General features: G+C 37.4%; 1 protein-coding gene across 2 annotated transcripts in view; it reads left to right on the plus strand.

Moving 5' to 3' along the window:
* The window catches only part of LOC144967863 (uncharacterized), a 64,723-nt gene that overhangs the window by 27,097 nt on the left and 12,626 nt on the right, over positions 1–25,000 (plus strand). Inside the window, exons 2-4 of one of the 2 annotated variants that reach the window (XM_078905592.1) lie at positions 2,369–2,900; positions 23,576–23,745; positions 24,898–25,000. The exon at positions 24,898–25,000 is cut by the window's right edge and continues 49 nt beyond it. In XM_078905592.1, the coding sequence (XP_078761718.1) occupies positions 2,750–2,900; positions 23,576–23,745; positions 24,898–25,000 (424 nt within the window). In that variant the 5' untranslated portion in view covers positions 2,369–2,749. Of the gene's footprint in view, positions 1–2,368; positions 2,901–9,045; positions 9,116–23,575; positions 23,746–24,897 lie in introns of those variants that run through there. The other variant, XM_078905593.1, reaches the window with a different exon arrangement.

Below are 25,000 nucleotides of genomic sequence, written 5' to 3' on the forward strand. Positions count from 1 at the left end.
TGATAAAAAAAGACAGCCACTTATCAGGTATTGCGAGTCCCCTCTCCATGTTATACACACCGAAAAAGTGACCTAGCTGTATTTGTTTTCTCGTCTTGTTTTATTTTCATTATGATGGTATTTGGAAGAGGAAGAAAACACGTTTCGTTTTCATTGACGATTAAACTCTGTTCAAGGATATATTTAATGCAGATTAAGCATTCAATGGGAAATGAAACTTTGAAATAGAAAATGGATTGAGAGGATTACGATGTCGCCAATGATTGATATATGACGGTATATCTAATAACAAATGCACCTAATTTCTATTCTCCCATCCTTTCAGAGCGGAAAGTCTTTAATATGGAAAATATGGGTTTATGTGGTCTACTCCTTGATTTGCTTTGTGCTACCCGCTCTATATTTTACACACACACACACACACACAGACACACACACACACATACACACACATACACGCCCTCTCTCTCTCTTTCTCTCTCTCTCTCCCTCCTTCCCTCTCTCTCTCTCTCTCTCTCTCTCTCTCTCTCTCTCTGTGTCTCTCCTCCCTCAATGTATCTCTTCCATTTAATCTACTACCATATCTATATATCCATCATTTTAATCCATTCTTTTTCATCGTTTTCTCCCACCCCCATTATCCATCCATTAATCAATCAATCAACCAATCAAAGTAATCAATAATTCCATCTATCTATTCATCTATCTATCTACACACATATACCTCCATCCCCCCACCGCTGAAAAAATGAAAGAAAAAAACCTCGCATTCCTCTCATACCGCTAAACAATGCCTCCAGCATTACTGACTGTTATTGTTATTATTAGTCCTCAAGGTCTGGCTAACATAATTGCAACTGTGTCATTGCTACTGTCCTCACAAATCTAGCAGCATTTATAACATACGTGACTACATCATGGAAACTGCTGTCCTGTTTAGAACGACCGATCCATTCCCTGGTCTTTCAGTTGATGATACCAAATCGATCGATGCATCGGATGTGCATCTGTTATAATGGTACATACCAAAGCGATAATTGGGATAAAAAGGCGGTCATTCGTCTTCCCGAATTTACGGTGTTGCCGAGGTCAATACACATATTTTTCTTCTTCAAGATCCTACATCCAATTTCTCTCTACCCCGGTCTCTCTCTCTCTCTCTCTCTCTCTCTCTCTCTCTCTCTCTCTCTCTCTCTCTCTCTCTCTCTCTTTCTCTCTCTCTTTCTCTCTACCACCCTTCCCCTCTATCTGGCGAAGATTTATTTATTTTTGTAATTAAGTATCGTTTTAGTTGGCCATGCTTCAAAGTCTTAGGTTTGAAACATGAAGACAGGATGATGATCATTTAAATCGATCGATATTTGAAGTCACAGATGAGAACTTAGAACACCCCAACATTTTAATGTCTATACAAAAAAAATGAGCTTTTATATTGCGCAATAACCACTAAACCTGCTCATGGCGCTTTACAAAGGGTCGGTCACTGACCAACAGCAACACGTAACATAAAGAACGAGACATGTACCCGTTAGGCGATAATACATTTTTTTCCCGACAGAGACAACGCTGTTAACGGCCAGGTACTTATTTAACACATGAGTACGGTGAAAGAATGTGAGTAAAGACTCTTTTCCAAGGACTCAACAATGAGCCGAGCGAGGCTCGAACCCAGGACCTTCCGATCTGAAAGCGTGCGGCATACCACAAGACCACATAACCGCACAGAGAAATACTCATAGAAGTCATTGCAGTCACATACATGCTCACCAGTTCCGTAAAACAATTTTTAAAAAATGATTTTAACTATCACAGAGGCATGTGTATAACAAGACGATTTGATTGCACGAGGTGCAGTCTTTGGGTTTCTTCTGGAATGTTCCATGTTTCAGTTTTTCTTCATTAAAAAAAAAATTGAACTTGATTTTAATGGTTGTTTGTTCAGCTTGGCCGGTTAATCAAATTCTACACGAGAAAATTTAAATTGAATACTCAGAAAATGTTGATTGGACGTTATGGATAGGTTCTGTTGTGTGTTCTTTGAAAGTTGTGTAAAATACAACTTTTAGCTGCTCATTATCCATTAAGGTGCTTATAGATGTGTATGTATGTATGTATGTATGTATGTATGTATGTATGTATGTATGTATGTATGTACGTACGTACGTACGTACGTTTGTTTGTTTGTTTGTATGTATGTATGTATGTATGTATGTATGTATGTATGTATGTATGTATGTATGTATGTATGTATGTGTGTAAGTGTCTGTTGTTTCCCTTTTATTCTATTGGCCGGACTCGCCATTTATTTTCACTAATCCTTTGATAGATTCGTTCATTAATTTGTCATTTCTTCTTTATGTCTTTCCAGAATGGCTGCCTAGCGACAAGAGGATTATGGTGCCTTCTACTATTCTCAGAACGAGGTCAACGAGACAAGTGAAAGACCAAACATGATCAGAGTGCTATTTTAAGAAACCATCATCGGATTGTGATTTTTTGGTTTAGGCGGTTATTTTAACGAATTTTATCAAGTATTTGATTATGAGAACAAACTTTAGAGTTAATTAAGTGGAATACGCTGGTCAAGAAATGTAACTTCAATACTAAGGGGTAAAATAAGTGAAAACAAAATTTTTGACATTAAAAAAAATGAACGTCAAAGTTGAAAGCGCGAAGTGATTGACAACACAGCTCAAGACAAGAAGCCGATTGGTATCGATTATTCGTGGAAATAGCAAAGATACTGAAGATGTCAGCTCGACGTGCCTATTCAGACGACGGAACAGATGGCGCCTATAGCGACGACTTTATCAGCGATGAGGACAGACGGACCCATAGTCCTTATAACAATCGTCGTTATGGAGGAGGGGACGGGGCGGGAGCTCATTCCAGAGATAGAAGTGAGTAAAACTTATTGTTATGAGATGGCAGGCTGGATTGGTTGAATTCACCGATGTCGAATCCTGTATTTGAAAATTGCATATTTTAAAGTTTTCTTTGTGTCGCGGGTGGATAAAATTCGGTGTAATACGGATTTTTATTATCTTCTTCTCGTATGCCTTTATATCTGGAATCCCGTTTCGAAGATGAAGGTACTCGTCTCCTAATGTCTTCTAGTGGGCCAAAAAGTTGTTTTTTTTTATGTAGAGAAGCTGCAGAGGGCCATATCTCTTCTCTATGGTTTGTGATTTTTATCTTGAATGCCACATAAGCACGATTCCTGAGCTATACAAGAGACACTAAAAAAGTTTCTGGAATATTTTCTATCACACTTGATAGCTTTGAAACATTTCATATGCCACCCTGGATCTGTTTAATAGTCGTCTTCAAAATATGCCTGAATGATGAGATAGTCATTGTAATAAATACAAATTGTATGGCCGACAAATTTGGCTGGCAGGCAAAGGGTAATGATGACAGTGATCTGTGCTCATATTTGAATTTGTGTCAAAACCAAAAGTCAAAAGCATTAATGATTTTTTTGTACAGTGAATACGGATTTTATGTCCATGTTTAGTGTTTTTATCATATTTCCAAAATTGTGATATATTTGGACAAACTTTTGGCTTCATATGATTCTGGGTAGGTAATGGCGGAGCTCTCTGAATGACGTTTAATTTTCATTACTTCTTAAAATTATGCGAGAAGGTCATGAGAAGAACGAATCGACTGAATTCATTTTCAGTAAAAACCTTTTCTAAATTTTATGACGAACAGAGACGACATTAGTTAATCAATATAAAATTAAATATATCAATTGGAATCTTTTCTTCTTCTTTTTTTTTTAAATTTAGATTTTTCTCCATTTCTAATCATAGAATTTCATGCATCTCTTTCTCATTCAACGTTATGCTTCTGATTCATATTTTTGTTAACTTGTCGAATTGATGTATCTTTACAGGGTGTTTAAAGGTCTATTTAATCCTTAATTGTTATATATTATATAAAGAATATTACTATTCACTTAACCACGAAAGCGTCATATCGCCTAGTGTCATGTTCCAACTTACCATAATATACTAATCAAACTTAACCCGTTAGTGTCGTTTAATACCAACAAAGAAACCAACTTATTGCTGTCAGGAAAAAGGCCATAACTTTAAAACAAAGAACTATTCGTTTCTTCGACACATTTCTGAATCCAAGTATTTTGAATCCCATAGATTTGGCTTTACCGATAACATTCGGTAATGACCTACCATCTCGTTTCAATTAGATCAACATGAACATGGCTAGATTGCAGATTTCGTAATATATGAGTTGCTGTGTTGTCCAACAATGGTTATATGTTGGACTTTTACTGTAACATTTTCGATCAAAATTTGTGGATGTTGCAAAATTATAGGAAAAGATTTAATTTTGGACAGGTTAACTAAATTCTACGATGAGCGTAATATTTCACAAATAATTTTTTTTTCCTGTAAATCATCTCGTGAGTCATTGTCTGTAACAGGAAATGAGACTCGACTGAACGTAAGAGAAGTTCAACAGAGTTAAATTATCTTTCTATATTTCCCCCTGTTAATAGTGACATTCATTCGCCGTCTTTACTCATTATTTCATAACCACAGGGTTATATCACGTATCGTATATATTGGCTTTTGTGGACGGATTTTATACAACTCAGAAACAATTGTAGTTGTCGTGGCAGCCATATTTTGCTGATGCCTCGTGGCTTTTGCAAGGACACTTCCAGATCTTTTCTCTGTACATATTATGAGATGGGTTCAAATCGACTACTACCTGTAGAGGTGATAACATACAGTTAGAACCCATAAAGGCAATTCGAAGGCCGTTCACCACAAATGCTTTGCTTTACTTTTAACCAATCAAACAATTCAAATCAGCATTTTATACACTGCCTTTAACCAACACATCAGAGATTATAAGATCGTTTTGATATCTTATCTGTAAGGTGACCTCATACTTGATCCGAACATGGACTGACAAGATTCTTTAGTGTTCTTTTTATTTCAACATCGTTTTTAAATTGATTATACAAGATATAAAAAAATAGATGCTAATCAGGTTCGATCTGCTCCGTTTCCGATGTTTATCCTTAAAATCGGTTTTCACGACTCTCCGCTGTATGTTCTTTTCCAATGTACAAGAGTATGGCATAATGTTTTTTCTTGTTTGGTTTCAGTAGTTGTTAAATTAAAAACTCATAAATATTGCCTCAGTTTCTTTCAAAATTAGTGACATCAACCCCCCTGATTGCCCCCTTACAATGAACATCATACACACAATATTTAAAAAGAAAGAATATGCATTAAGCCATGGACGTGATGTTAAATGAAGTTTATCAATTGATTACTGTAAGATAGATACAATTAAAGGAGGACGTAATCTTTCTCCGTGTTCTGTATTGGTGTGTGTGTTATGCTGTCAACGATCAACCATTGAATTTGTGAGACTCTTATTCAATGTTTATGATCCGGTTTTTTATTTATTTTTTTTCTCTCTATAATCTGCGTGACATGCATGGCCAGTTCAGACGAGAACCGTCTCAGTCGTGAATAGATAGTATGCGCTTGGCTAAGAAGTTCACAACATTGCCATCCGGAAGTAAAACTGGCCAACACACAAAACTGTGTGTAACCTTGGAGGTTTATCGTCTGGTTAATACAGTTTAGTGAGAAGTACTCATAAACGCGGATGGCAAAAAGCAATAACAAAGACACGAGTGACGTCATCTTCGAACTATCTATAAACAGCCAGAATCATTAGATCTGACCACAGTAAATGCTACATTTAAAGGCAATGATCTTTGATCATTCGACAATATTGTGTCATTAAAATCTGTCAACTAATCAATATTGACTACTTTTGTTGTTGTTGTTGTTTTTTGTTTTTTTTTTGTTTTGTTTTTTTTAATTCGTCTTGTATGCCTTCTTAAACTAAGTGGCCTGAATAGTCTAATAATAGTTATAGAACACACGTTAGTGTGACCGTCCCCAAAACTAATCTTTTGTCGCTTTAACCAAAATCTGAAACTTGAATAGTGAAACTGGAGTTTACACCCCTCTTTTATTGGGGAGATTCGATGCGATTTTTGTTCAATGCCGAAAACCGAGCGTTCCATAATTCAGAAAATGTAACGTAAGATTTAAAATTAAGTGTTCATTCCGACATCTGGCCAACCGGCTATCGGAAAGCTTCGAGTTCTATTCAAGACATAACTAGGCATGATTTATCTATGGAAAAAAAAATCGATACCATAGGGTCTACCAACATTGTTTTAATTCACGTTTATATCGTATACCAGAAGCCAATAGTTAATGGATATCCTGAGGTTTTCGTCTTTTGTAGAGTACTTTCGCTCTACCGATTGAGCTCTAATTACCCCGAGAACAATAATTGTTACATACTAACTGTTTTGACAATTTTACATGTATAACCTGTTTTCAGTTTGAATTGGTAAATTATAGATAACATTATGCTTTGAAAAGAAAACTAGCAGTTAATAACTCATTTCGAAAACAAATATCACCATTTCAACCCATCCAATCACGAAAAATATAATGGTTTTAAATAAATCATATGATATAGTTTTATTACCAGTACTGCCATGCTCGCCATTAAATAGGAACGATGGTATCTGTATTGTACTTTGATAAACGCTTTTTAACATTTGGTCAGAAAACTTTTATTCCCTATTTCGACCGTTTAAGGGGCGGTTTGGGTCTAATTATTAGGAAAATCCTTCAAAAATTTGATTTTGAGATTTTGGTGGAAAATGATATTTTATTATCTTAGAAATAATATAATTGAAGTCCAAATTCTTAAAGTAGACTATAAAGGCACGAAATACACAGTCGAAAATGGTACAGGTAGTAAGAAATGTGTGAAAAACGGGAAGCCATTTTGCTATTTTCTCAATATGGCATTTTTCTAAGGGTATGGGAAACTGTGTCAAACGTTTCTCAGAATCTATTCAATGAAATTGTCTGAAATTTTCCACAGTTATGACAGAGATAATGTATTGTGTCACCATAGAGAGATATTTTTGATAAGATTTGTGAATTTTAAATTATAATCCTAAATCTGAATTTTTTACATCAATTTTGTCATAACATTTTGATTCTCAACTTTGTAATGATCTAATAAAAATTCCATAAGCTAAAGCCGTAAAATCTCTCTATGGTGACACACTATGGTACAATGTTGACAAGAGGGAAGAATATGGAGGTCATTCCTTCATTAGTTTTTGTGGAACGTTTGCCACAAGATTGTTATATTTTTTGATGTCAGACCCCCAAATTAGATCGCAAAATGGGTATCAACACAGATAATTAAAATTTTTCACCATAAATGTTGTTTTTTAACCTATATTGATGATACAGAATGATTAAAACCGCCCAATATAGGTAATTAAATTTTTTTTAGAAAAGACCCAAACCGCCCCTTAATTCGATACTTAACTTTTCAATAGGTATGTGAGAATTCTCGGGTTTAAGGATTTTCAATGAGTCTTAGGTCATTTCAATCATTTGTTTACAGGGAGTAATACATTGTTTTGCTAAAATGTAGAATGGCGTGTTGCCACTGTACTGCAGGTTTGCCTAACCCAATCATCCCGGATCAATATTTTCCATTGTTGCGTGTGTATATTTCATGGCGACATTCACGCCCCTTTGGTTTTCCTCTTTCCACATCTCTGTTGTGCTTTCTGTAGGGAGGATAAATTAAAAAAAAAAAGAAAAACAAACAAACAAAACGAAACAAAACAAAACAAAAACAAAAAAATTGCAGAACACAAAATAGAGTAAAATAAAAATAGAAATAAAAAAGAAATGAAATAAAAATAACAAATACATTAGAGATGACGAAAAAATAAAATGTGTGTGACACATTGCATGCATTAGAACACGTATTATTGTATCGATTAAGCATAGCGGCCTTCGGTTGTTTTGCATTCCCCGGTAAAACATTGTAAATGATATATGTCGTCATCCAGGGACCTTTTATTTATTTATTTGGGGGGGGGGGGGGTGCCTATGGCCTAGTGGTCGAGCACTCCCTCACACGCAAAGGGACTGGTATCGATCACAGCAGGTGCCATCGGAATCGGAACTTTATTCTGACCGTCTGTCCACGCAGCAGTGATTGGGTAGCTGATTCTGTTAGCAATAGCTTAGCGTCAGCCTATCGAAAGGATAGCAAGAAATTTTTACTGTCCGTTTAACGCTACAGAAAACCGAGATGAACTACGGCCACATGAGCCTGGAGGCTCTTATGTAATTTATCAGGACTATTTCTCCATGAAGCCCAGGGTTAATCACGGTTATTTTAAAGCTTAGAAAAGACAGTTAACATTTGTTTACTGATATATATATATATATATATATATATATATATATATATATATATATATATATATATATTGGATATTATCTTATTGGATAGCACTGCACTCCAAATTCATTAGTTAAAACCGGCCTCCCAATCACTTTTACATTTGATGAACGTGGAGACTAGAAAATAATTATCAGGTGTTGGACATAACACATCACCACCCAGTGTCGCTGAGTAGGATATTCTACTGTTGGAGCTACATAATTCCATTGTTTTGAGTACAATGGGTTAATATGCACATCTATTAGAAAAGAAACACGCGCTTCACAGCAGTATTATATCCGCCCACGTCCACCTGCTGAGTGGAATCATATTTCCTATTTCACACAATACGACTTTTATACGCCTTTATAATTTCTGTAATTTGTTTAAATGAGTTGTTGCATTCAGCGCCGTTGATATTGATGGTTAAGATGACCGTGCTGATGATGTTTCCGGTGATTATGATGCTATTATTAATTGATGATATAGATGATAATGATTGCTGATGATGATAATGATAGTGACTACGACGACGACGACGACGACGATGATGATGATGATGATGATGATGATGATGTTGATGATGCTGCTGATAATAATAATGATGGTGATGTTGTTGATGATGATGCTGATGATGATAATGATGATGATTATAATGATGATGTCGATGACTGCACCATCATTCTCTCATCCATTCCTTTCCTTGTTTGTCTAGCCGAGATGACGCTGACCACAGCTGGCAGCGATAGCCGATATTGGTCCACCTCTTTCATGGGTAAATTCAAATCGTGTGCAAGTGAAACTTTGAAATTGTATATCATATCAAAACACATCTAATCCCTCTGCCATAATCTCACGACAAGCACGAGTTTCTACCATGTTTTATGTAGCACTTTGTCAAACTTTGGTGTGTCAATACGTGTGTTGATTCCTCTTGTTTTTAAAATCTTCCACTTTAACTCCCCACAGACAGAATTCGATTTTGCTCTAACCCGATATTATAAGTTCTGATCGTTTTCAGCAAGTGAGTACTTCCTGCGATGAGACTCAAGCTGCAGGGAAGTTAGAATCGCATCTTAGTCACTGTTCTTCGTGGAATTGGTTTGTTCTGCAACCATAACCGGCATACTCTGACCCAACACCCTTTTAAAAATTTTGGCCAGAAACTTGCGGCTATGTGGTCTAGTGGTATGACACTCGCTTTCGGATCGGAAGGTCCTGGGTTCGAGACTCGCTCGCTCGGCGCATAGTTGAGTGCTTGGAAAAGGCTTTTTACTCACATTCTCTCACCATACGCATATGTAAAATGAGTACCTGGCCGTTTACACCTTTGTCTCTGTCTGAAAAAAAGAATTGTAATATCGCCTAACAGACGTCATGTCTTGTTCTATGTTTTACGTGTTGCTGTGGTCAGGGACCCATTGTAAAGCGCTTTGAGCACGTTTAGTGGCTTTTGCGCTATATAAAAGCTCAATTTTTTAAAAAGTTTTTTTTTATAGTCTCGCTAATTAAAGATTAACTTGGCTCGCAAACTGTACAGTACAGAGTGTTAAGTGGTCTGCACTTGTCTGGGGCTTAAATAGCACCACTTGTTCAAACATGTACCTGCTATTTAAAACATTCGTACTTAACGTTCTCTCAAGAGTCCTTGAAGATAAACTAATGAATTGTATCTGCGGACATACCACATGCTTAAGAATATTAAAGTCACGAAATTCACAACAATGGGCTTGTTATCGTCAGTTTAAACATTATTCTGTTTTGATTTGGAGACGTTTAAAAAAAAATAAAATGAGACTACAACATATTAAGTAATCAGACTCGTTCAATATATAAATGAGTTAATAAAGAAATACATGAATAGATAGATAGATAAATCAATATGAAAAAAATTATTAATTAATTAATAGATGAACGAATGATTAAATAAATGCATAACTAATAACTAAATAAATAAATATAGGAACGAATAAATAAATAAATAAATAAATAAATACAATTGAGCACGTAGGTAGATCAGCTCAATTATTGTGCACGATTAACTGGACTGTGAAACAATACGAAATGATATACATCATATTGAAGAAATAGATGCCAAGATCAATTTCATTTCATTTTTTTTTTGTGTGTGTTTTTTTTGTTTTGTTTTTTTTTTGTTTTGTTTTTGTTTGTTTGTTTTTGTTTGTTTCCTTCTTGGATTTGGTCAATAACGGGAACTTAGAAAGACCTCCCCATATTATATTTGTGTGCCCCGCTACTAATTAAACAAACCAATAAAACATTTTTAAAATCCCTCCTTATTGGGTTGAGAAACGTTAGTCTATTTAAAGCATGCTATCATATTAATGTACTTTTTCTGAGTGATTACCCTTCCTCTCCACCGAGATTTTGAAATCTCTCTCTCTCTCTCTCTCTCTCTCTCTCTCTCTCTCTCTCTCTCTCTCTCTCTCTCTCTCTCTCTCTCTCTCTCTCTCTCTCTCTCTCTCTCTCTCTCAGCCACCTATTCCCTCTATACTTATTTGTTTTCAATCCACTTCTCCAACCCCCACCATTTTCCGTTTCCAACGTTGAAAATCGCTATTATCTTAAAACAAATCTTCTTTCACCTGTTGAAGCATATACCCCCTCCCTCCAATTTGAAAGAACGAAATACCTCCCCGCACCACCCATCTTTCCATTTTATAATTCTTTCTCCTTAAATATTTAAAATTCAATGTTCATTAAACATTGAATCAAACTCAAAATCACGTGCACTCACAAACAAACACACACACACACACACACACACACAGACACACACACATATATATACACATATGCACATACGTGGCCAAACTTTTAAAAATATATTTTTTCATAGCACGGCAGATTTGACAAAGTTTGCCGATCATTTTAGTTTACTTGTCTTTCTTTATTTTTTGTTATTTAAAAAAAATAATTTTAAAATGAAAGTTAAATCTGTTATTTGAATCGGGCTCATTTCTTTATCAAAAGAGCAGCAACGACTATGCTACTCAGGCTTATAATATTTTAAAACATTAGGGTCAACCGTTAAAATTTAGACGACGAATAAAGGAAGACATTTGAATTTAAAAGAGGCTCATTCTCAAAGTTAAATGATTGCTTGTCAATCTCATTTCTTTTATACTATTAACGGGTGGATATTATAATATAGAAAGTTTATCGGCGTTCGCCGCTGCTCTAGTTCTTTTAAAATTGAAAGTTAAGCAATATTTTTCCCTTGTGATAGTACACGACTCATTAAATCAGTTTTTATTACTACAGAGTGAGTTGAATTAATCTTATATTAAATAAACTTTATTTTTACCCGACGTCTAATCGATATTTGATATTCGATAGTATGCGGTATAATATCGAACCTTCCGCTCGTAGGTTAGCTTCTTAAAGGTGTTCAGTTTGAACAAACATGTTTACAAAATTGATCGTGTGGCAGATTACGGTAAATTCAACGAGAGCCGAATCGTTAGATAAATAAACCATTGTATCTTGTTACTAAGCGAAGTAAAAACAAACGTACAAATCAGAGAAAATTTTAGAGCGGAAAGAAATATGATATGAATTAGCTAGATAAAAAGAAACCGGCCTAGATTGTTTAGTCATGTAACGCTTAAACATATTTTTTTTAATAGAGGAGAAAAAAAAAAGAAAAAGAAAACTCAGCATACTTAATCTGTTAATTTTGTAAGTAGTTTTCACGCATTAAACAAAACTTTAGTCAAGACATGTAACAGATCAATTTTTGTGAGTTGTGTCCCGCCTCAACAATTGCAACTCCCTGTTTGTCGGCCTTCCAGACAATACGATTAACAAAGCGAATCCAGAACCGGGCAGCAAGATTGGTCTTATGCTTTCGATATTATGACAGGTCCCATTCTGCAGAGATCCTACAGGCTCTACATTGGCGAGCAGTCGGGGCCCGCATTGTCTTCTGTCTTTCAACGCTCGGAGCTCTCTCGCTCCACCGTGTATTGCTGAGCTAGTTTCAATACCAAATTGTTCCACTTATCATTCGAGACGTTTAAACGTTATGGTGACGTTCAGAGCCTTCAACACTGCAGGTCCCAACATTTGGAACACTTCCTCTTTGTCTCGGGTCTGCTAATGAAATTTGCAGTTTTAAGAAACACCTCAAAACTCATCTATCTGTAAATATCTATTCGGCTGATTGTGTTAGCGGCATTAATTTAATTTGTATTGCATGTGGCTGCGTGTATATGTGTGTTATGTGTGTGTGTGTGTGTGTGTGTGTGTGTGTGTGTGTGTGGGGTTGGTGTTTGTGTGAGTTCGATTGTTCACGGGGGTGGGTGAACGCTTTAATGTTCATGCGTTAGTAAATTGTGCGTAACTTATCTATGTACAGCGCTTTGAGGCTTCTTTTATCTTCCATTATTTTCTAGTAAGATCCTGTTCCTTCACACGCTGACTTCTCTTATCATACCGGTCACACCCCTAGGACTCTCTACCCACTACCCACGCCACCGTAACCTTTCTTTCATACTCCAATCACCATTGAGTACAGACAATACAAGTTATATTGCATTTTATTTTAATTGTTTTCCACGTTAATTTGTTAATTGTTGTGCTGACGAAGGGTTTGTACCCGAAACGTCCATTGTCTGTATTGTTCCCATCCGAAGCTTCTCCATTTTCACTCTTTCGTTAGTATTTTTACGATCCCAGGCTTCAGGCAACCCCCACCGTTCTCGACAAATTTCTAGTTAGCACAAATCTCAGTTAATCTCCTATGTACTCATTCACATCTGAGTTTAGTGATTTTTAATAATACAGTTTTTATTCTACGCCAATAATTGGTACCAAAATTCAAAAATATTAATTTTCAGGATATGGTAAGCGACTTTTCTTATCCTTATCAAATACCGAGTATAACGTGTGCAACAATTTGGCATTGTCTTTTGGAACACCCTGCGCTCCTTGTCCTGTTGGCATTCTTTGAGTACTTGTTGTAATACTATTGTATTGTTCTGTATTCAATACAAATGTCTTACCAGTTCAGGTACACGTATGGCGAATAACTTGTCGTGGATTTGAAATATCATTGGAATTCATGGTCGTCAACAATAGAGGCTGGATTAAGATAACGTCTGAGCATTTTGATTAAATCTTGCAGGTTTTAAAAACCAACTTCTTGTATCGCCGGAACAGGAAATGGAAGTATTTCGTTCCGAATAAGTTGGTTATATACATATTGCGATTGCTCGCAGATTATTGCTAAGCGTAGAGATAAAGTGCCGGTTGCAACATTTAAAAAATATGTGTTATATGCCCGAGTGGAGATAGCTGTTTGATTGCATTCTATCTGTCGGTCTGTTCTTTTAAAGATCAACGCGTGTGTGTATCCAGTCGATAATGTCTTGCCATTCTCTCATGCTAATCCAGGAATCAGTTCTTTAAGATATTTATTAAGCTTCGAAAAATTACAGGATTTTTCTGATTTCACGTCTGGATTTTGCAAAGCGAAGAAGAAAAAAAATAGATTCTTTATTCAACAGTTAACCGAATGTATTTACAAAACAAGCATAAGCAGATAAATCTGGTTTGCAGACGAATGGATTGGATGAATTGCTCACAAATGAATTGCAACAATACTGTAGTGTTGAATTTTTAATGAGTGTTTTAAATGTGAGCTCTCATATAAAAAGAAGAGACAAACGCTAATGGTTCAAAGACGCATTGATTGACCATTTGTCTTTGTATAGAAAAGTGAAATCAAATTCTAATATCTAGAGACACGTTTGTTTTTTCTTCTTGGTTAAAAAAAAAAGCAATGACTCCTGCTTTATTGTTTTGTCATTTTAAGAGTGGACGAAGAGGTGCAACATTTTAGATAATTTTTGTTTAAAAGGCGTAAAATTAAAACGTTTGTAATTGTTCTTAGTTACCATCCTTCGATTTCGATCTACGTGTGATAAAAACATAATTGTATCATACACATTGATCTTACACAATTTCCCGGCATTTTAAATATTTTGTATTGAAGGAGTGGGGATGGCAAAGGGTAGAAATATAGAGAATTGTATATTGATTTATTAATATTTTCCTTTTCAAATTCGAATTTTTAGATGGAGAAATAAATATTTTATATTAATTAATCTGCTTGCTAAGAAAATCATAAAGATGTAGAGCATCGACGAAAATTCTTCTTGGGGTAATAGGAAACGCACTGCACTAGTATATAAACACTTCATCTCCAATGAAAACGGTCTTTTTCATCTCCTCCTCATCCTCCTCTTCCTCCTCCTCTTCTTCCTCCTCCTCGTCTTCCTCCTCCTATTCCTCCTAATCTTCCTCGTCCTAATCCTGCTATTCTTCTTTTTTTTTCGACCCTCTTTCACCATCTCCACGATAGGAATTGGAGAAGTTATACATGTTAACGCAGCAAACAAATCAGTTGGAAACATACAAAACAAAACAAAGCAAAACTAGCAAAACAAAATCATTCACCTCTTTCCGGGTTGTTATTCTAATGAAAGCTTCTTATTAATTAGTAGGCTATTCAATCTTCCTATCCACTCCGTTTTCTAAATTTAATGCAGTTGCATTTTCCAGTATTAAAGGTAAAGCATAAGAATACCGATTGCTTTGCAAACTTTTATCTTGATTCTAGCACATTTCTGAATAGACCACGACATTTAGAGTGGGCCTTGAGCTGAGATAATCAATTACTTCTGAATAAATTATATACGCTTGATGTACTTTTGTAAAACGTCTAGAAAATCATTACTGTGCGGCTATGCGGTCTATGCGGCGATTTGGTCTTGTGATAAGACACTCGCCTTCGGATCGGAGGGTCCTTAATTCGAGTCCCGTTTTGAGCAGCGCATAGTTGAGTCCTCTTTATTCACATTTATCTTACTGTACTCAGGTGTAAATGAGTACCAGGTCATTGACAGTGGTGTCTCTGTCGGAAAAAAATTTGTAATATCGTCTAATAGGTGTCAGGTCTCGTCCTACATGTTAAATGTTGCCTTTGGCAAGGGACCCCTTGTAAAGCGCTTTGAGCACGTTCAGTGAATATTGCGCTTATATAAATGCTCGATTTAATTGACTTAAAATCTACACAACACAAAATGATTTGTAGCTGATAGAAAGCTTTGTTTGACTGTGAAAACGAACCCTCTGATAAAGATAAATAATAAATTGATTTTTAAAAAAAAATTAAAACACCCTTTATTCATCACCGACGGGAAAATGTGCCTTTTGGGCCAACTCCAAGGGAAGACTGGAATCACCCAAACGTCAGCGGCAGTGCAGCGTCGCAAAGTCAGCTAGGGCGAGTTGACTTGGTCAAGGCCACACAGCATGGTGATAAGCCTAACTCGGTACCTTTCGGGTACTCTTTGATACTTTTATGGCAGGATTTATTCTCTCTCTCTCTCTCTCTCTCTCTCTCTCTCTCTCTCTCACTCTCTCTCTCTCACTCTCTCTCTCTCTCTCTCTCTCTCTCTCTCTCTCTCTCTCTCTCTCTCCCAAAAAAAAAAATCTACTACGAGTATGTTGTAGTTGACTCCAAGTCTCATTGTTTTTATCTCTTCTTCTTCTTCTTCTTCTTCTTCTTCTTCTTCTTCTTCTTCTTCTTCTTCTTCTTCTTCTTCTTCTTCTTCTTCTTCTTCTTCTTCTTCTTCTTTCAGCTCATCCCGCATTTTGCAGGGTTGACATAATGAATGTCACATCTCCATGCATCTCTGTACATAGCATCCTCCTGCTCCAGCCCCAGTTCTTTCATATCGTCCTTTACCCTACCCAACCATCTCGTCTTTGGGCGTTCCTTTTTCCTCTTTCCCGCTAATCGTATATCCAATTTCCCTCTCTCGACTCTTAACATGTCCGAAACATTTCAATCTATCTTCTCTCATCTTTATTGATACATTCTTCACTCCAGTCATTGTTTTTATCTTTCTCGTGGTTACATTGAAATCCACGTTTGCTCGTATTTACTTCTCTTTTGGTTACATTGAGATCAAAGTTATTTGTTCTTATTCCTCTCTTTCTGTCGTCCTCTGAAAAAAAAAAAAGAGAACTGAATCTGCTTTCTGTAGTTAACCGAGTTGTAGTGCGGCTATGTGGCCTTTCGGATTGTAAAGCGCTTTGAGCACATTAAGTGGATATTGCACTATATAAAATCTCACGTAAGGGAAGCTCACGTAAGGACACGTATTCAAAATTTTATCTCAAATATTCGTTCTTCAAATATCGATCGATTAGAGTGACCCTCATCATAAACCTGGGACTTCACGACAGAAAGATGAATATGATAAGATTTAACATCAGATTCAGAATAGAATCGAATTGGGCATGTCGCGGTTTAAGCAAAGTTTATGTTTTTGTTCTGTTCATCACACTAGATACGTCAGTCAAAATCCAGGAGAGCAGAATGAACAATGCTATTGAATTGGAACGAAAATTCTTTCTTGCACAAGAGACGCCATTACCTTGTTTTATGTGAAATTAATGCGCAATGCGCTCCTTCTCCTGATTTACCTGGCAATGTTTCATTCAATCTTGGAACTGTCAGGTTTTTTCTGGTTTGTACATTAACAAAATGTACACTTTTCTCCTTTTTCATTGCGTCTAATATACACAAACTAAACTCTCTCTCTCTCTCTCTCTCTCTCTCTCTCTCTCTCTCCCTCTCTCTCTCTCTCCCTCTCTCTCTCTCTCTCTCGCTCGCTCTCTCTCTCTCTCACACACACAGACACACACATACAAACATTCTACTCAGAATTATTATCATTCTTCAATGCAATCAGTTTATAGCGTCATCGCTGTTAAAGATACTTTCTTATTACAACGCCGATTTAGCCACTATGCTTTTGGTCTTTCTTATTTTAATTATATTAGGCTTGAATGACAAGAGGAAATGTTACGATATTAAATTTTGGAAGTTTACAGCTAATATGAAATTCAAAACCATTCATATTTATTTGCATTGACATTCTATGGATCAAAGAATTTAGACATGAATCAAAGCCTAATATCTGTACGTATTACATAAAGATTGGCTGCATTTTCCTGTTCGCAAATAATATTATATAACTCATGCGTAAAGCGCTTTGAGCACATTTTAGTGGATATTGCGCTAGATAAAAGTTCTATTTTTAAAAAAAATTTTTAACCCTTCCAGATAGCTTTTAAAAGTATATTTAAATTACTCTGATATAATTTCATTACTCGAGTACATGTGTGTACCTTCATGCTTATACGAAAAACTCATAGACTATGAAGTTTCGGCTGCGACTATCAAACGACATCTTTAATCTTACAAAACTTGTTGAAACTGAAAATTTGATACCGGAGAAGAACAGAATTAGGAACTCTGGAATGTATTTATTAATTATGCTGAAGGCAAATTGTAAATTTGTGAACTTTGGTGACTGTTATATATTAATTTGTTGTTGTTGTTGTTGCAAACCTATAGTTATGCTGTCACTAGCCTTCGGTTATAACGAGTTCTCGGTATCAATCATATCATGTCGTAAAAAAAGGTAATTCGTTTTCGATGTTTATACGGGTAATTTTACCCCTGGCACGATTCTAACTATTCATAAAGATAAGCTGCTGACATAGCAACTGCGAAATCTTCCTTGTCGTATCAGGGGGGTCTGGGGGAGAAAGGATGGAGGTGTCCGGGTGGGTGAGTAAGAACTGGGGTGGAAAGAGCGGGATTTGCACTGCTTAAGGTAAACACAATTTGATGTAAAAAAAAATATAGACTAAATCTGTCTTTACAACGAAAACAATTAATGCAGTGTGTGAAGTACAGACAGATTGCAGTGAGTGAACATCCTCGAAATTCCAAAACCACTGGTGCGAAGGTATCGACAGGGTACACGTCTTACTTGATTAATCTGACGTCGATTGATAGTATGCAGTTCAGTAAAATACTCGCCATTTCTGCCTGTCAAAACAATTACAAATCGTGTTTTTTTTAATCGTTTACGTAGCTTAATTTTAACCACTTTGTGTGAATTTGTTCTGTCGTGAACATATCACTGGCTGTTTAAAAGCAACAATTTAGTGACGCTAACCGCATGCTAACTATTGAGAGGTAGAATTTTCTTTTCTCCTTTTTTAAAAGAGTCAATCAGAAAGGTGAAATAGCTTTAACAAACACTCAATAAAACAGTCTATTAGCGGTAAACACTACACTTAAGTTTGTGTGACGTTTACAGCTATATGTAACTGTTATGTTAAGTTTGGTGTTTTCCAGGGACCACTTATAAAGCGCTTCGAGCACGTTTAGTGAATATTGCACTAAATAAAAGCTAAAGTGTTTTGGTTTTTTTTTTTTGTCAACAGCAATTGATGATTGTTGAGTCTATCGGTATCTGTTCAGCTCACAAGTTCTTCCTCGCAAAACAGTAAAACGTTTTTATTATTGTTATTATAATCTATGAAGTAGATTTAGGGTCAGGGGTTATCCCCTCTTTCGCTGGCAAAATAAACAATAAAACATAGTAATCGAACATAGCCACATGCATAATTGGTTACATAACCTAGTCCTTAGTCCATACGGTATGTATCATTATTACTTAACGAGGCACTTGTCCTTACTTATAAAGGTGACAGGTACTTATGGCCCTTATGGTTTCTAGAATAATCTTGTTGGCTAAACATTGCATAGCAGGGCAATGGCCCCCACCACGTTCTCTCTCTTATCTCTCCCTATTTCTCTCTCTCACACACACACACATACACACACACTAACACACACACAAATACACCAGCACGCACGCGCACACGCACGTTCTTTCACACGCACACATACAGACACAAATTCTCTCTCTCTCTCTCTCTCTCTCTCTCTCTCTCTCTCTCTCTCTCTCTCTGATTTTTCATTGTGACACTGTCAGAATGAATATCATTGTCGATGCCCCCCCCCCCCCTCCTCCACTCTCTCTCTCTCTCTCTCTCTCTCTCTCTCTCTCTCTCTCTCTCTCTCTCTCTCTCTCTCTCTCTCGTTCTTGCTTATCTTTTAATACGGATTTTTGTTTAAAAAGGTTCTGTATATAGACTGACCCCAATTTACTCAATACTAAGTTTTGTTGAGTGTAACAATGCTCAGCTCTTATTTAAACAGTTTCACTCACCAGAAAATGAAGAGTTAGGTTTTGGGATCACAGCAAGATCGAGCCCCACTGTCATCTCTGCGGCAGAGCACGTCGGTTTACATCCTAGGTTCTTGTATTTTTAATTGTTTTTAATCTTCGGGATGACTACATGGGTATATTATTTATTATTTATTTACTTTATACCCTTCTCTAACAAATCACATGGGTACAAATTTATATTTCTTACAACGCGTTGTCTGTCAGGCTTACTTTAAAACGACCACTATTACAACGGTGTATCTTTTTTACGGAACCCGCCGAAACCCGCTGGTATCCATCTCGCACAGTCTCAGGTTCCTCCCCACAGGGGGCACTCCCTTAAGTCCCAGGTTCAATCCTCATTGGTGCCCACCTCATATAGTCTCAGGTTCATTCTCCTAGGTACCCAAACCCCATAATCCGGCTGCGGTTCCCAGCGGTATCCATTTCCCATAGTCCCAGATTCATTTCCCACTGATATCCTCTTCCCACAGTCCCAGGTTCACTCCCCACTAGTGTGCACTTCCCTGAGTCCCTGGTTCATTCCCCATTGGTGCCCACTTCCCTCGACGATTTCGGTAGGTTTTGAAAAAGAGAAGTACCCTTCTGAGCTCACTCTCCACTGGTATCTATCTACCTCTCGAAGTCCCAGGATAATTCCCCATTGCTGTCCACCTCCTATAGTCTCAAGTTAATTCTCCTATGGTACCCGACACCCTTAGTCGGATTCAATTCCTACTGGTATCCATCTCCCACAGTCCCAGGTTCAATCCACATTGGTGCCCATCTCCTATAGTGACATGTTCATTCTCCTCTGATACCCAACTCCCATAGTCCGGCTTCTATTCCCACAGGTATCCATCTCCCTTTCGCCCAGGTTTACTGCCCACTGGTGTCCACACCCATGAGTCCCTGGTTCACTCCCTCCTGGTATGTTCTTCCCTGAGTCCCAGGTTCATTCCCAATTACTGTCCACCCCCGATAGTCTCAAGTTCATTCTCCTCTGGTATCCAACTCCTATAGTCGGCTTCATTTCCCACATGTATCCAACTCCCATAAATCCCAGGTTAACTCCCCACTGGTGGGCACTTCCCTGAGCCCCCGTCCATTGCACATTGGTGCCCAGTTCCTATAACTTTTGACGATTTCGGTAGGTTTCGAAAAATAGAAGCACCTTCTGAGCTCACTGTCCACTGGTATCTACCTTTCGCAGTCCCAGGTTCAATCCTATTGGTGCCCACTTCCTATAGTCTCAGGTTCATTCTCCTCGGTCCCCAAATCCCATAGTCCGGCTTCAATTCTCACTGGTATCCATCTCCCATAGTCCAAAGTTCATTTTCCACTGACATCCTCTTCCCATAGTCTCATGTTCACTCCCCATTGCTGTACACCTTCCTCCTCCCTGAGTCCCAGGTTCACCCCTCATTGCTGCCTACTTCCCATAACTTTGTCGGATTTTGGCGGGTTTCGTAAATAAGTATTCCCCCCCCCCCGGTATTGCTTTTTTACGAAACCCGCCGAAACCCAGAGTCCCAGGTTCACTCCCCACTGCGGCCTACTTCCCATAACTTTGTCGGGTTTCGTAAAAAAGGAGCATCCCTATTGCAATATTAAATTGTCCTCACTGCTTAAACCTTTAAGTAGTTCTTGGTAACTGCCCTTAGTATGATATCCACAATCTTCGTTAATTTATAGTCTGGCATTTCTGTTAGAGATACCGTCATACTTACTTTTACTTAATCCTCTTCGGGCCTTGAGGCACATAGGGCATCCATCAGACATCTCCATTTTTTGCGATCGGCTGCTTTTGCGGTGGCTGTATTCCTGGACAGGCCTGCTTCATTTAATTCTTTCTCCATGGTCCTTCGCCAGATACGTCATAACACAAGTTAAAAAAGGGGTCGATCACCGGGGAAAATGAGAGAAAAGTGAGTTGTCGAAACCAGTGCTCCAGGAAAAAAAATGTGTTACCCAAAGAGTACACTCGTAGCCATCGTAGAGTTATAGCCTGACACTGACCAAAAAATGACGTCAAAATGCCAGTCTTTTGCCACAAAAGAAAACAAATCGTGCGTTGTATTCAATAGTTCAACCAATGAAATAACTTGTTTCCTTGAGCTCTACTAACGACTCACTAGACGCTACACAAACCTTAAAAAATGACGTCAAACTGCCAGTCCTAGAGGGTTCTTGTGTCAGGCTATATGTTAACGATGGCTACGATACAATTCGGTATTTACTTTTGATGGCCGTTAACGTCATTTTTTATGTCATTGTCAGGCCATGAGTTAACTAGGGCTTGCTTTAACCAGGTTCTCATTCACATTTGACTGGACTGTGGGCTGGTTTGTGTAAAGTACCTAACCAAAGAGGCATGTGCTGGGGACATGGTTTACGAAGGCGAAGGCGATTTTCATACAGCAAACCCACAGAGCCGCACGGATAACAATGCATGAGAGAAAAAAAATGACTTGTAGAAAATTCGGTTTCTCCATGAAAAGGTCAATCGACATGCCTTGTTGATCGATGTCAAATGTCGCCGGGATGCTTTTAGTTTATTGGAATTGGATCGTGGATGGTGTTACATTGTCATTGTCATGGTTGTATAGTTTGATGATTCAGAGAATGCCTCCTCTTCATTATTATCATCACTATCGTTATCATCATCATCATCATCATCATTATCATCACCATCATCATCATCATCATCATCATCATCATCAACATCATCATCATTGTATGTGTTGATCGATGATAAAGAAGATGATAATGGTGGTTGTGGTGATGATGATGATGATGATGATGATGATGATGATGATGATGATGATGATGATGATGATGATGATGATGATGATGAAGAAGAAGAAGAAGAAGAAGAAGAAGAAGAAGAAGAAGAAGAAGAAGAAGAAGAAGAAGAAGAAGGAGGAGGAGGAGGAGGAGGAGGAGGAGGAGGAGGAGGAGGAGGAGGACGATTACAATGTTGACATATTATAATATAAACGGAATCTGACATGGAGAAAACAAATGTTAATGCTGTTCTGTGAATTGCTCTACAATTTGTGGCTGTCAGTCAACTATTCACCTCTCTTCTTGTAACAACAAATTGTTCGAACAAGTGGCTCCAGTCGCATTTGCTATATATAAACTGTAGTTAAAAGTGTATGAGAGGAGTACTTCCTACTACAAAGTTGTATTTTCATCATTCAACTGCAATTTTATGTCATTTATTGAAGAAGGCTCAAAGTGCTTTACAAGGGGTTCCAGGCCAACGCTTAGCACGTAGGACGAGACATGACGCCTGTTAGGCAATATTACATTTTTATTTCGGACAGAACAACGCTGTTAACGGACTGGTACTCATTTTACACCTGAGTACGGTGAGATAATGTTAGCGATGAGCCTTTTCTAAGGACTCAACTATGCGCCGAGCGAGGCTGGAACCCAGGACCTTCCGATCCAAAAGCGAGTGTCATACCACTAGAACACATATCCCGCACAGTGAGTTAAAGGTAGAGGAAAATGCATGTCCAATTTGCATCATAGAAAAAAAAAATATCACGGTGGCTTTGAAACTTCAGATTTTCCTTGGTGAATCTGAGGTGTCCAAAATATTGCTTGAGTGTGTTGACTCAGTTTCTCTCTGAATATGACTATTGATAGGTTTCAATGAAACAAATTACAACCATATTGACATATAATGATTTCACCCCCCCCCCTTCCTCTCCTCTCACACATTTTAGTTCGTCTAACATTTCTAACATCCTCATAGGGACATCCCTGACTCCACTGTGTTTATTGTGTTCCTTGTGGTGCTGTGGATATGATTGAAAATATTTTATGTTATTTATTTGTCTCTTTTTAATGTTTTGCAATTACACACAATACATTCATGCTGTGCGGATTTGCACCCTTGATCATGATGATGACGATGATGATGATGATTATGATGATGATGGTGATGATGATGATCATGATGATGATGATGATCATCATCATCATCATCATCATCATGATCATCATGATCATCATCGTTATCATCATCATTTTCATCATCGGCTTGTAATGTCCATTGCTAATCATAATGTTTTACTGAATTTGCTTTTCAGTCAGGGCCAGAGGAGGAGGTAGTGTACAAAGGGGGCGTGGCAGAGGCAAAGCGCGGAGAGGTGGGCGTGGCAACAGCAGAGCCAGTGAGCCAATTACCATGAAACACGACACAGTCACAAAAAGGGTTCTCTCCGCCAGCAGAAACAGAATAAACGAACTTAGAAATCAGGTAAGCATTGCAATAAATGTAGGTCGATGAACTGATATCACGCAATTCACACGAAAATTGTATAATGTGTACAGTGCCAGACAAAGTAGATTGAAAATGCAAGAAGCCACCCCCCACCCCCATACCAAAAACAAACAACAACAATATATATATGTATATATATATATATATATATATATATATATATATATATATATATATATATATATATTCCTTTAAATTCGGCCATTTTCGTTTGAGAATCGAATCTCAGACTTGATTGCTTGCCGTGTGTGCTTTTATAACACCACAGAGTTATCCCAAAGTAAATTTCACTGAACAACTCGATCCAGCATTGTTCGTTATCGTTTTTTATTATAGCACACTTTCATAATATATGACATTTTTATGTACGCTTGTATAATATGTCTATCACATAATGTGTCATGTTTCGCTTTGTTAGTTATGAAACTGGTAATCCGTCTTTGTGAGCCACGAAGCATTTAAACATGGAGTTTATGCCAGTTTCTGTAGCGTGGAGGGGGAAGTATAAAGTATTGCGAAGCAAACAGAGCGTAATTGAATGATAGGGATATGATCCATTAATGTGCATGTATGTTCATTAAGGACCTGCTACATTATGGGGCAGCGTGGCTCAGTGGTACAGTCTTTGCTTCCTACCCGAAGGTACCGAGATCAATCACCCGCCGCTGTGTTGTGTGACCTTGAGCAAGTCACCTCGCCCTAGCTCACTTTGCGGCGTTTTTCTGCGGCTGACGCCTGGGTTATTCCAGTCTTCCCTTGGATTACACCCTAAAGACAAATTTCCCCTTGGGGATGAATAAAGGGAATGTTATGTTATTATGTGGGTCAGTCAACTGGTCGTCAAAGGTGGCCGGCAAATAAATATAAAGAAATGAGTTTTAAAATATTGTAGCCATCATCACGCAAAGCAATATTGAATGACATCATGCATTGTCTTTAGGATCGAATGTGATGGGACATCAGATTACAATTTCTATCTATTCTCTTTATATCTCATTAAAAAAACACAACTTAAAAAGAACAGAAACAGAAAACCAAATGTAGGAGGGTGACACTGTCTGCAGGTTATATATTTGTCATCTTTTTAAAAAATCTTGATCAAGCAATATAATTGTATAATTTGAACAGGTGGAGGAAATGAAACTGATAATCAAAGACCTAGACGCGGAGAATAAATTATTCAAGAAACTACAGTTCAGGCAGGAAAAGGCCATCAAACATTTTGAAGACA

This window comes from Berghia stephanieae, chromosome 3 (assembly GCF_034508935.2).
Source record: "Berghia stephanieae isolate SIO BIC M18660-M18661 chromosome 3, UCSD_Bste_1.3, whole genome shotgun sequence".
Lineage (NCBI taxonomy): Eukaryota > Metazoa > Mollusca > Gastropoda > Nudibranchia > Aeolidiidae > Berghia > Berghia stephanieae.